Source organism: Centruroides sculpturatus, unplaced genomic scaffold (genome assembly GCF_000671375.1).
Source record: "Centruroides sculpturatus isolate CEXI.00-Female unplaced genomic scaffold, Cexi_2.0 scaffold66, whole genome shotgun sequence".
Taxonomy (NCBI): Eukaryota; Metazoa; Arthropoda; class Arachnida; order Scorpiones; family Buthidae; genus Centruroides; species Centruroides sculpturatus.
The window spans coordinates 1,079,472-1,094,623 of record NW_019384408.1 but is presented as its reverse complement, the minus strand read 5'-3'; the positions used below and the strand labels follow the sequence as shown (position 1 = coordinate 1,094,623).

At 25.6% G+C, this 15,152-nt stretch overlaps 1 protein-coding gene across 2 annotated transcripts in view; it reads left to right on the top strand.

The window, feature by feature from the left end:
• The window catches only part of LOC111618958 (protein spaetzle 3-like), a 39,229-nt gene that overhangs the window by 8,241 nt on the left and 15,836 nt on the right, over window positions 1–15,152 (top strand). The window contains exon 2 of one of the 2 annotated variants that reach the window (XM_023360587.1): window positions 6,488–6,716. In XM_023360587.1, coding sequence (XP_023216355.1) covers window positions 6,627–6,716 — 90 coding nt within the window. In that variant the 5' untranslated portion in view covers window positions 6,488–6,626. Of the gene's footprint in view, window positions 1–6,484; window positions 6,717–15,152 lie in introns of those variants that run through there. The other variant, XM_023360588.1, reaches the window with a different exon arrangement.

Below are 15,152 nucleotides of genomic sequence, written 5' to 3'. Positions count from 1 at the left end.
TTTTTTATTTATATTTTATTTATATATTTTTAATATCCAAAATATTTTTTACAGTTATGAAATGGTAATATTCTCTACAGAGCATTTGATTCGTTAATTAGGCCTATTCTATTCTAACTTAAGTTATGCTAACAAAAATTAAGTTAAACCTAAATATTCCGGTAAATTTATAAATATTAATACTTTGCAATTTTAATTCGTCGTACAAACAGAAATGACTAAAAACTGAATCTAACTACAGGCAATGTAGGTTTAAACAATCGAACCACAAATAGAGAACCGGGAGACCTTCCCGAATCAGAAGAAAACATTGTGAATAATTATCGTGCATGGTAACAACACGAATCAAAATAATTGTAATTTCATGAATTTAAATTATGTCGAATCATGACCTTATTTTATACGAAATCATTCCTATTTCTTTCCTGTTAACTTTTTTCTTTTCTTTTATAATTTCGCCTAATTGTTATTATTTCTACCTCACAAGTTTTATTTAAAATAAATTTTGAAATAATGTACAGGTATATATAAACTTGTTATAATTTTTTTTATCAGTTAATACTAAATAGTCTGTTAATAAATTATGAAAATTTGATGAATTTATGTTAAAAATAGCTTTAAGATTTTTAAATGTCAATAAGAATAAATGAAATTGTTTCTATCTTTTAAACTACACGAAAACAAATTTGCCGAGTATAAAAACTCCCGAACACTGGCACTTGATCGTGGCTTCTTGTGTCACTGATGGACTAACCTCGTAGAGTTTTCCGGGTTTTCCTCACGTGTCTAACATGTAAATAGCGGCCAATTTCTCATAGAAAGTCCTCCCAGGAGATACTCCTCACGTGACAGATCACACACGTTGTCTTTTCTTATCCTACAATCCTGGAAATAATTTTACAAAATAAATTCGTTTCGTATAAAATTAACGAATTGTTTCCTATTCCGAAAATATCTGAAACAGCTCAACATTAAGAAACTTTATATTTAAAAATTAAATTAGTTTAGTTTTTATTTTAATTATTTAGTTAATATTTTGTTATAAAAATTATATAAAATGTGATTTGACAAGAGATTTTTTTACAACCGTTCTTCTTCCGTTTTTCCGTTAAAAAATCAAATGTAAATATTTTAAAAGTAAAAATTTCACATCTTTGTAGATCTTGGAAAAGATCTCGATTATTTTATCATTATAAAACACCATGTAAGAATTTCAAATATTTTCAATGCTAACAATCATATTACTAAGGAACTACACAAAGTATAACATATCATCTAATAGATTTCTGTATTGATTAAAAGGATTCAATTTATATTTTTTGGTGCATTATGTATATGTAATGTTTACTAGAAGTATGATTGTGCGGTGACGGTCTCTCATGGCATTACTTCCGTGTTTTTCCTCATATCACCAAGTAGACTATCAGGTTGGAATTAGAAATAAATTAAAATAGTTATTCATTGACATTTTGTGTCTATGATAGTTTTCTATTTATCACTCTACCTCAGTGAAGGTTAATTAGACTGATCTGCACTGTCGTTACAATAGAACGTGATAATCAAAATTGTGACCAGTCGTATAAACGAACAGATCTATCGCTAATTGCTTTATTAAAATAAAAATTTATAAATACATGATACAGCAGAAAAACAGACGAAGGGACAAAGAATGTGGTTTATGAAGATCGTCTATAAAATATGGAAACTCTAAAAGCAAAAATTCGTCGTGTATAGCATAAACGAGAACACGTTGCACCGCTCTATGCATGACATACTTCGAAGATGTGAAGAATGTTTGCGCATAAATGAAGGTCACTTGAGTGATATCACCTTCAAAACATAAATGGCAAACTATATTGTTTTAAATCTTGTGCGTGAAAATTCGTTTGAAAATATTTAAACGTTAATAACCGTCTATTTATATTCGCCGGTTTTTCTACATTGTGTATAATTAATGCATTATATAGAAATTATCGAGAAAGAATCGCATGGAAATTTAATTCTGACTAAAATTAATAACTAATACAGACAGACTCTAACTTTCGGACGTAACGCAATGCTTTTCTAAAAATGTTTAGGAAAGTCGAGCAATAGAGTTGCGTGATATAAGCTAGATATTCTCAGAAAACTAAAATGCAATCCATTATTAATGTAGAAAAGGAAAGGCCTATGTTCAATGCATAAAACACTATTTGAAACGTTATACATTAAACATAAAACAGACAATAAAAATTATTCGGAAATGATTTTGCTGTTATCAAAACCAAAACTAGCAAAAAGCGTCACCGCACCGTAGCTCCAAATTGTTTCTTTGTTAGCTGAAATTGTACTAAAATGCGAATTTGGCATACGAAAAGCGATTTAAGAGTATCGAAATATTGTATACGAAAGAGCGAATTGTTCGAAAACGGTGGACCATTTATATATTATTACATCTAAGTTCGATTATATTCGTTTTTGCAAATTTAGATCGTAAGTTCTAGCTCAACATACAAAGCAATGATGTTTTAGAAAATATTAACAATTTTAATATTGTTTTTTTACTAATTTTAAAACGTTAAATTAAATAAAAATATGTTTGAAAATCTTACTAGAAAAATAAAAAATTTACAGAAATTCGAACAAATTCGAAATCAATTACGAGTATAAATCAATCATATTTAACAAATTAAAAACCACAATTTTAATTAACGTTGATTATTTTATATTGATAAGTAATCTATTAATAATCCGTACCTTGAACATTTAAATTAATAATCTGAGAAAAATTAATTTGTCAAGGTCTTATAAACGTTATTAATCAATAACAGCATCAATCAAACTTTATCAGGAAACTGTGGCTCAAGCTTAAAATTTCAATTTTGTTTAATTAACATATTTCGTTAATAAATCGATATAAAAATTCAGATAAAATATATTTGTGCAAACAGTTTTACTAAAATATCACCAAATTACGATATCATTTTTTCTTTTTTTAATTTATTTAATATAGTTATTTTATATTTCTATTTACTGTATTTTGACATATTTCATTAGTGTATTTACAAAAGTTATTTTTTTTTAACAAAGTATCTCTCCACATCATTTGTGTATTTAAAAAAATCATGCAAAGAGAAAATACATATAATTTAAAACATAAATAATACATTAATATCATTTTTTAATAATTTTTAATTATTATATTTCATTAAAAATATATACATTCAATAGACGTTTTTTCAATTGTTAATTTAAAAACCACTTTAGATATAAATATTGTATTTACAGTATGTTTCTGTTATTATTGATTAAACATTAATATCTATTTGTATTAAATTAAATTTAATATATTTATTAACAAATAGATTGAGAGATGTACAAATTTCATAAATGAAACCATCTTAAAAGCAAACTGATTAAATCAGTACAACATTCAATGACATTTCTAATATTCCATTCCCTGAAGTCAAAGTTGATGTCCTGTTTGCTAGTAGTTCATATCCGTAAGGCACGATTATAAGATAGAAACTTTAATTGTGTTATTTATTATGATTAATGTATAGGAAACAAAAAAGTAAATGACATTAAGATGGATAAGAGTCGCCATATTGTCTGTTATTCTATTATGCTAGTTTGATATCTTTTTTTACTTAAATGAAATTATCTCAACATATAAAAATACAAAGTTGATTTCAATATACAACAGGTTAGTTGATTAAATAAATTTGAATCATTATATTGTCATTGTAATAAAACAACGCTTTAGGTCTAGTAACAGAACGTGAAACTATGCAAGTTAATCATGTGACTATGAATAGAACATTGAAATATTTAATAACTCAGTTTTTAAAAAAAATTATGAAATTTTTGTATTTTTTTGTACGAGTATGGGATGAATGATTTAATTTCAGCTTCTGTTTAATAAATTTAGATAACGAAAAATGTATAAAACAGATATATCGATATTTATTTTATTATATTCATAGGTAAAATCTCAAAAACAAAGAATTAAGGATGCATGACAATTTTAAAAGCTTTTTCATTATAAATATATCAATAAGTAATGTTTTTCATATGTAATATTAACAGAAATGATATATACTTAATAAATTATTACATATAAAAGCAGTAGTGATAGTGTTTATCAATATTATTTATTTATTTTTTCCGGATTTATTTATTAACTGCTAAAGTATTAAAGGGGAACTTGTAATACAAGAACATTATGATATCATAATAATGTCATCTATTGCAGATGGTTTATTTTAAATTTTATTATATCGCTTAACCATCTGTCTTATCTACGTACAGTATTTATTTAGTTTAAAGCAATTAAAATTTTTATTATTATTTTTTCGTCATATAGAAATTCTCAAATATTTATTCTAAACTTTTATTATTTGCCTGTGTTTCATAATGAATTTTACAATGGTATGAATGGAGCAGTTTTTAATTATTAACATTAGAAATGAACACAGTAGTAATAAAGTACATAAACTGTTCATAAAAAATCACATTATTATTTATATTTAAGTTTAATTATCGATCATAAAATTAATTACCTGAAACTACATTATAATCATGTTATGTTTTTGACAAATGATTGATTGATTTTATGGCTACATTAAGTATTTAATAAGTTAATTGGGTTAATTAGCCTACGATGTATAAAAGTTTTCATTAGACTCTTACATTTACCTCTATAAAATTAAGAGTAAAAGTGTTTCATAATAAGTTTATGCTGTCAATCTTTATTTTTTAATTACATAATGCAGATAATATATTCTTAATTTTTCATTAACTAGCCAAACGTGATTTATCTAAGCATTTAATTAATTCATTAAGTTTTGATCATTTTTGTTGATTTATTATTTATTTTACAAAAATTCTCTTAAGATATTCGAATTTTAATTCTTTTTTTTTCCTGATTTATTTGGCAGTAATATTATTACTTAACATCTGCAAATAAGCTATTTACAATCGTAATGAATGACATCAATTGAATATTTATTTTATAATACTCGTATTTTTATTAAAACTATATTACATGCCAGTACCTAAGTGATGAACACCTGCTTCTTAACATATTGTAACAATTCAAGCGCTTCTAATGATTGATTAATGGTTTAAACGTGGTTTAAGTCGTTAATGGCGTAAAAGTTGAAAACATGCGAAACTTCTTTTAAATATATATAGAATGCAACGCGAATTTATAAATTGAAAAGAAATTTATGTGAATTTAGTGGTGCAAGGTCTTTTCGTTTCTTAATCATGTTTCTTCCATTCAGTTGTCCTAATAAGTATTTATGTGTCACTAGGTAAGCTGTAGGCTCAAACCACGTTTCGCCCGGAATAAATAGGACAAAAGCTGGACATCGCGTGTTTGTTGATATTGTTGAGCAAGTAATAATTTATAATATTTTTGAAGTAGGTTCTAGTCTATATTATAAAAGTTTTTGTTGCTAATTAAATATCCTATCAAATTAGGAAGAAATTTCGGAATGCAGAACACGTTATATGTAAGTATTAGGTTTCAAGGTTTCGAGACCTCCATGTGTTTATAACTAAGTAATTTTATCAAAATTGACTACTTTTATAATTGAATAAATGAAATTATCATGAAAATTCGGATCATAAATTCAAAAATTAAAAATTAGAACAATTTCTGAAATAAATATATACTATTCGCATTTAAAATTAGCAGATATCATTACTTATATACATACATATTTTTCTCACTTAGAAGTATTTAAATTTGTTCATAAAGTGGTATCAAGGACAGTCAAAACGTGGTACTAGATAAGAGAGAGCACTTTCCCACATTAGCTTAGCATGTCAGTAAAAATAAATAGGACTATAGTTGTAACGGTGATGAATTATAACTGACAAAAGACGTGATTAGAATTAATAATAAAATAAATCAAGTAAACGCAGAGTCATGAGCCGTTTAAAATTATTTTCACGTTATTTTGGGATACTAGAAATTTCTATTACAAATATTAATTTGAAAGTTTCTATTTTTAAAGTTATTATGTTACAAAATTACTCATATTTTACTAATAAATATAGCTATTGCTATTCTAATTCCTTGTACTAATTATTACTTCTTCATTGATATTCTGGGTGCAAGAATTCTTCCTAGAGCGTTTTGGCATAGTAATTAGATCATTTACAAATTAAATATATTTAAATTACCACAAGAATGCTTAATCAAGTTTACATTTTCGCATTTGTAATTTCTGTATAATACTGAGAGGCAGTTTCTTTACTATTTTTGTTACGAATAAAAAACGCGTTAATTAGTGAAATTGAAATAATTCATTAATAAATTTATATTTATATAAAAATTCTGAATATTTAAATACAACTTTATAATAATAATAATAATAATAATATATGTTATTGATGTTGTAAATTGCATATTTTCATTTTCTCTTATCAGAATGTTTACATAATTTTTCTCGTTTCCTTCCTTTTAACTTACATACATTATTAATGTTTTTTTCAGGAAAAAAGATAAATCTAAAGAATAACAATTGAGATAGATTCTTCGCCTTAAGCTATTCCTTTTAGCACACCGCACCCATTGGTTCCCAAATACAGCTAGACAGGTTTACATCAGTGCAAAACGAGGTGTGTCGGTGGCGATGCTGGTTTGGCCTGGATTTCTTGTCACTGACATGGCACAAACCACATGGCACGGGTCGGGATTATTAACATCAATACTTAAATGCACGGTAAGAAAAATGATTCCACTCTATAGTAAATTATTTAATTATATACAATTAGTTTAATAAATACAATATCATATGACATATATTTTTTAAAATAATATATTACGTATTTGTATCATTAATAATATATTAAAACTAATTTTTCGTCTTTACTAGCATTTACTCAATTTATTTTATTGAATTAAAAAATTATTTTTAAAATTCTCTTATTCAATGATTATATTATAGTTAATAATGAGATATTTTGATGATGATCACGGTTGATCGTGACATAATCGAACATAATTGTTGTAACAAGTAAAAGGCACTATAATATTAACCTATATAAAGTCTATATCCATGTATAATATCGATAATCTACTTCATAAACTATTTACTTTCATGTGATATTTCACGATAATTGTTAAAATTATTTTCGTTTCACAGTAATAGTATTTCTACACAAGTGTATAAATAAAATTCCATTTGTTTATTCGCAATCATTCTGTTTATCCTATAAGATAAATTTGTATTTAAAAATGTTAAAAGTAATTATATTCAAAATAATTTTTACGAAGGAATATTTCCTTTATAAAATATGGATAATAGTAATAGTGAAAGAGTCTGTATACATTTTCACTATTGCATTAGTATAGTATAGTATATATATATATATATATATATCTGTCTTCTTTTNATTACAGTATTGGAAATGAAATATATTTAAAATAATAATAATTTAGTATTTGTATTATGTTTAATATTATTTAATTATATTTTGATAATATAATTTGATATTATTTAATATTATTTTGATAAGAGTTTTGCCTTTAGAGATTTATTTGACAAGTTAAAAATTACATATTAATTCAATATCATACAGGAAAAAAATGAGAAAAATCAAAAAAATCTTAATTAAATAATTCATTTTAAAAATAATTTTTACAATTAATAAGCCATCATCCTGGAGGAAAAACATGCATTTAAATTTCAATTATAATTTTATAACTTATCGTCATATTTAGATTTAATAGAATTGCAGTTTCAAAACTCGTATTTAAACTAATTAAAACTTAATAAATTTTAAAATTTAAATAAAAAAATATTTTTGATATAGAGGACTAAAACATGACCAACGTTTAATTTAAACTTTATGAATAAATTAAATTTAAATTATTCAATATCTATTATTGAATTTATTTAATTTTTAAAGTAGTATGATTAGTTTTCAACATATAATTATTAATTAAAGACTCGAATTTAAATATTAAATATTTAAGATCTTATTAGACCTAAATATTCAAATAAATATAGCCTATGATTAAATAAACTTTAAATGTATTTATTTAACATAATTGAAAGTATTTGTAAAATAAATAAATAGCAAATTTTGCTATTTTTTTTTTAATAATTTCGCTATAAAATCTATAGTGATATTTATTTAGTATTAAAAAAATGTAACTATTTATGTGCTTTATAAATGAAAAATGACATTTGATTAATGATATAAAAAATTATTAAAAGTTTTCCTTTCTATTGTTCTTTCCTAATTGCTAATGTTTAAAAATACAATTAATCACATTTATAATTATTATAAGACTAATACTTTAATAGTAAGACGTTCCGTTTATAAATAAATATTGAATTCCTGTATATTTTTGTTATATATGAATATATCTTTATTGATAACGATAAAAATATATTTACTTTTTTAAGAATAATCAATTAAGATATAGAATTTACGAATAATGAAATTATGAAAGGACAAATTTTAAATTCTTTTCAAATTATTTAATCTGTAGACTACCTTATACTGATTAATCCTATTATGGTTAATTGAGATTGTCCATAAATGAACATATTAATCTCTGAATATTAGTCATTCAAGCTGTAATTGCAATGTTTAAATATTATATGCACTAATTCTTTTAGAATTGTGCAATCCCCTTTAATGTTTTCGCGATCATCTTTTAGTCACGACTCGTTGATCTGACCTCAAAAATATTCTGTAAAACGTTTTAACTATAATTAATTTTATTAATACTTAAGTATTTCTAAATTCTCGATAATTTGCTAATAAATTATTATATAATTATAAATCTTAATCTAAAATTTATTTCCAATTATTGTGAAATTGATGAACAGAAAAAAATTATCTAATATAGTTCTGAATCGAATGTCTAAATATGTTAAAACTAAAAAAATACTTAATAAATTAAAAGGATAATTGAACTTTTTTGTGTTGTATTACACAATATGAGATTTTATATAATAAAATAATTTTAAATGACGTAATATAACTTTCAATCGCAATTTATTAATATTTCTAACATTATTTCAATAATAAACAAGCTTGCATGGCTGTAGAAGAACATTTATGTAATATACAAACAGGGAATCGAGAGAAATGGAAGCTGAAATTTTTCCCTGGATCTGAAGAAAACTTGGGGTCTATAGTGGTAGTTCTTACTTCTATAAAATTAATATTCTTTTTATTACTAGAAAATGAAATCTTTAAGATTGCTTTTTATTAATAAAGAAGCTTTCTACGTATTTCATTGGTACAAAAAAAAAGACTAAAGGGAAAGAGGAAAAGATGTCCATTTTATCACGGGCCTCATAAGCTATCGACGTCCTTTATACAAGAATTGTTTTAAATACTTGTTGTTTAAATTAAATTAATTAATGTTAAATTATTAAGCAAAGCAACTTAGATTAATTTTAGATAGTATTTATTATCATCATCGGTATTAATTTCTGTTCAGTTCAGTCATTCTTTCCGAATCTGATCTCTTCTCATGATCTTTCATAGTTAATTCGGGTTAGAACTACTTTTTCCTCTTTCATGTTGCCCAGTAAGTTAATATAACCTGAAATGACGAATAGTCTGTTCTATGACTACTTAATCCTGTAAAGTTAATATTAAAAAAATATTGTCAAGATAGTAATAATAATGTTATTGTCTTCGTTCGAATTATCAAAAATACATATTTAAAATAGTACAATGCAATAGCATTAGTCATCAGATATAAAAAAAAGGATTATTACAAGCCAGTTACTAAAGTTTCTGACTATAGTAATTTAGATTTAAATGACTTATTTACAAGGACGTCGAAGGTTCGTATGAAGCGCGAGGCAGCGTGGGTCCCCTTTAATCTTTTTCTTTTCTGTTTTTAAGCAGATGAAATACATAGAATATTTCTTTATTAATTAAAAAAACAGTCTTACTTTTTATTTTTTGTTAGTAAAAATAATATTAATTTTATAGGGAATAGAACTATTACAGGCCCTAAGTTTTCTCCATGCCTGGAAAAATCCTCAGCTCCCCCGCTCTCGAAAATTCTGCTCATTTGCAGGAAAAAAAATTATTTCATTTAAAAAATTGTGTTTCTAGTTTTCATAAAATATACGTGTCTATATTTTAAATGTATTCAGCACAGTTAACAATAACAAAATTTTGCAAGTCATCGTACTATAAATGTGAATAGAAATTATAAAATGAATAAATATAAATTTCGAAAGGCGTCTACGAAATTGAAATGTACTTGTCACTTATTCACAGGAATTATATCTTTAACATTTCTGTGATTTACACATCTATATGAAATAACCGTATTGAAATGAGACGTATAACTTAATACTGTTGACTAATGCAATCATCAAATCTAGAAAGTTAGGTAGACATAGTTTATTTTAAATGCTGAATTATGTTTAATATTATTTTTCTCAAATTTTATGAAAATATTTCGAAATAATATTTTACATTTGTTTATTACTAAAGAGAAATAAGATATTCATTAAATTTTAGTTTATAATCTCAGTTCAATATTATATTAAATTCTATTGGTGACTCATAATAATGGTCTAAAAGTCTTAAAGAGTTTATTTTACAATTAATAATTTCAGAATTTTATATTGAAATATATAATCTATGATATCAAACCTGAAATAATTGTGAAGGAGATCAGTTTTAAATACTTTATCACAAATAAAACGTTGCTGACTTTTTCTATAATTTTCAATATACAAGCATATATAATATCTATTTAAGTTATAAGAAAGAAATATATAAAGAGTAAAGCATTCGAATATTTGGAATAAAAACGAAAATTTTCAGTTTTTTAACAAAATAATTAATAGTTATTTTAGTTCTCTCTTATTCTAATGCATGCATTGGATCATTTTATGACTAAGTTTTGGTACGAAGCATAGAATGATGATTATACTGAATCTATAAATAATATATACAGTTTAGAAACGAAATATAACATACTCCATGCATATATTTTAAAAAACTAACAGTGACGTTATCAACATTTACACTTAAGTAACAAATAAAAATACAGTATTAAACATTGTAAATAGTGAGGTTTTGGAATAGATTTATGACCTATAAGCTATACATTTGTTTAATTTTTATTTAAAATTATTATTTTGGTTTATATTAATAATTGCGTTAAAATTAAAACTAGTTCTTTTTAAGCCCGGACCAATGAAACTTTTTAAATAAGTTACATTTTTCAGAGATAAATGACGCCGTAAAAATTAGTAAAATTTTTAATTATTTTATTTTATTAATAATAATAATTATTATTAAAAGATTATGATCAAATTTTTATTGATAGTAAAAGTATGTTTACAAGGAAATTGCTTTTGTTAATATATTCTTTTTTCATATGATTTTTAAGAGTTAGCATTTATATTCTGTAACAATTTCCATTCATCATGTACATTAATTTTTAACATATGTAAAACGTGATTAATTGTTTCATACCAGTGGTTCAATTAATCATTAAATTAAATAACAATTTAAATTGTAAATTAACTTAATGATTATTTGTATCGCTGATTATGATCACTTAATAAGATGTAAAGCACATCACATAGATGTATGATTAATAGGATCAGTGTATGGAAGGTTTAGCTGANCGGAATTTTGAAGTGAAGGGGGCGATAATAGGTAACGGTTTTATTGAAGGGGGCGATACTACATTGAAGGGGCGACGATTCGTTAGAGGTTGAGAAACACTGACCTAGATGGTGGCTTTCGAATTGAAAAAAGTCTTAATACAAAGTTACCAACAAGCACAAAATATTTTTTTAGGAGTTTTTGAGAGTGTCGAATTTAAATATTTGGTCCATTTTTCGCGAAATTTTATTGGTTGGCCGATTACCATTTGACATTCGGCTGCAAATAGTACGTTAGAGTTAACATTAGAAAAATTTGAATGTCTTGAATTATCTTCTCGGCAGCGGAGGTCAACGACTATTTTCTGTTGAAAAACATTAGTTCCTGTCTATCTGGCCAATAAAATTACGCCATTTTGTACTATTTTGTACAATAAACACGACAATGTAACCAAACTTTTAATGTGGTTTTCATTTTAATGATTACCGTTCTTATTGCTTAGATTTCCGGTTCATGTTATATACTTTTACTAGCATAAGCCGGAAATCTACGCCTGTGTAAAAGTAGGCCTGATTAAAAATTAAAGTTGAAATAGCGTACTCTATATATCGAATTGTTTGCAAAATATTGTATACAATATTGGAAAGCTTTTTAAATACAGGCTATATATTGTAGATAATCCAAAACGTTGGTCCAATACGAATTCGATAATAAAAACTGCAAATTGCAGGGTATGATATACTAATTTTCAATCGACACGGGATTCAACACAGATCTTCTATCGGATTTAAAATGAAATTCTCCGTCTCGTGAGAACTAAGAGGGCGGAAAGAGCCTTTTAGCAAGCCCTTGTAACTAAATAATATAATCTAATATTATATTATATTAGATTTTTTTGACCTAAAGCATACTACTCAAACTGAACTTTACGCAAAAAAACAGATCTAATCTTTCCGTGTATATAATTACTAAGATATACTAAGAAAGATTTGTTTTAAATGTACTAATTAAAATGAAAAAAATCACTCAGAATTCGTAAAATAATAATTTAAATTTATAGATGTTAGTAAAGTCAATAATCTATAAATTATAATATTCCAAATTGTAAGCCTGTAAATTCCCACTGTTGTCCGTCCGTCCGTCTTTCCTTAATCTCGAGAACGGAATTAGATAGGTGAAAGCCAAGAAAAGTGTAGAAACCTTAGAGGCAGGAATCCCCGGTTAACTATATGTGAACGTCTGGTTTATACCGTACAACACATGATTTCAATTCAAAAAATTTTCCCTGAAAAGTGTTAGATAAATGACTGTCATGACTGTATTGTTAAAGGAAAAATATGATGTACAGGGACAAGACACTACTAATTTGAGGTGGTGAGCATATATTATAAATGAAATACATTAAAAATATGATTAAAAATTGTAGCCAGGCATTGTACCGATGTCATAATAAATAATTGCTCGTTGAAATTGAAATTCTATACAGTATTTCTTAGTAGTATAATAAAATTTCATTTCATTCGTGTTCTGTAATTGTTAAAATTGAAATTTATCTAAATCATTGCATTATTATAAATCAATGAAATCTTTATAAGTTTTTCTTTATATATTAATGGAAAATTATGTTGTATATTAATGATGTATCAGATAATATTTTTAACTTATATATTATTCTCAGTATTTTTCATTATCGTTTTTCTCGAAATCATTAAAAAATACCTATGTATTGTTTTAGTGTGTTGCATATTAAATAAAAAGAAAAATATCACATAATATTTTATAAATTAATTTTAACATAATCTTGTGTTATTATAGGATAGAATAGAATTATTATAGACTTTTAGAATTTAAATATAGTATATTCAAAATTCAATAGATTTATTTATAAAAATTTATAAAACCTGTAAATAAAGCGAGTTTATTTGTATGAGTTTATATACTTTTTTGAATACAAAATATCAATACTTTTTATGAATATAGACAACATAAAAATTACGAAACTACGAAAATATTAAACGGAAAGGGAAGAATATCCTATTTTCATTGCTTAGTTTTCCCTCTCATGATAGAATAATAAATAATTTTCTAATTTAAAATAATAACAATAATATAATGTATTTAAAATATATGAACAATACGATATTGTTCATTAAGTGATTCTTTTACAAAATTTGCAAAAACTTTGGAAAAAGCACGAAAACCCTTCTTTATTCCTATTCGGATTAAAAAAAAAGTACCATATTGTTCAACATTACTCCAACGTTGGGGTAATGTCGAATACGATGTTCTAGTTCAGCGCTGTCCAACTTATCATAGCCCGCGGGCCATATTTTCTTCACCAAACATTTCGGGGGTCAAGAAGGTTGATAAACCACATGACATTTGCATAGTGCTACGGTTCAGTAAGCACTAATTGGTCAGCGAGTCCGATGTTGACGCTATAAAAAGGCGACAGTTCGACACACCGGATATACGTCACTCTCGTCTAAGTTCGACTTGGGAATTTTTTTGTTCAATAATAAATGTGAATTCTTCTTCCTGGAAAAAATAAGACATTCCCTGAAAATAAGACCTAGCGCATTTTTCAGAGCAAAAATTAATATAAGACACTGTCTTATTTTCGGGGAAACACGGTAGTAAAATAATTTTAATATTAATAATAATAATTTAGTAACATAAATTTATTCATAGTAAAATGTACTCGCGGGCCGTAAAAATTATTTGGCGGGCCGTATACGGCCCGCGGGCCGCCAGTTGGACAGCGCTGTTCTAGTTAATCAAACATTTATTAAAACTAGTTTTACATATAGAAGTCAAACATTTAAACTGCTGACTTTTACTTCTATGAACTGCAATCTTTATGAATCCAGTTTTTACATCTGATGCTTGAGCATTTGTACCAAATGCTCAAGCATCAGAATTAATGTTATCGAAATAGCAAGTCTCAAAACATACAAATTAAAATTAATTATAAACACTTCGCTTACTGTAATTAGAATTTGGCTATTGTTATCACTATCCTTCAAGTAAATAGGCCTTTTAAGTATTTATTTAGTGCTTTCAGTTTTAACATGTAACCGATAACACCAATCAGTGCTTTAAGTATTAAACTTTAATTATTTTATCGTAACAATACATTACTGGCTACTCATTACGTAGATCAGTGTTTCTCAACGGGGACGATATCGCCCCCATGTCGGCGTTTTTCCATGTTCAGGGTGCGATTAGTAACAATTTATATTTTGGGGGGCGAAAAACAATTTTCTGGGCTATATAGTAAAACATTATATTAAGAATAATTAGATATTTTATTCGTTATATCGTACAATAATTAAACAAATAACATCATACTAGTCACTAGTCTATTCAATGCAGTACGAATTTGGCGTTAGTCTTGGTCCTCGGCATCGGAATTTTGAAGTGAAGGGGGCGATAATAGGTAACGGTTTTATTGAAGGGGGCGATACTACGTTGAAGGGGCGACGATTCGTTAGAGGTTGAGAAACACTGACCTAGATGGTGGCTTTCGAATTGAAAAAAGTCTTAATACA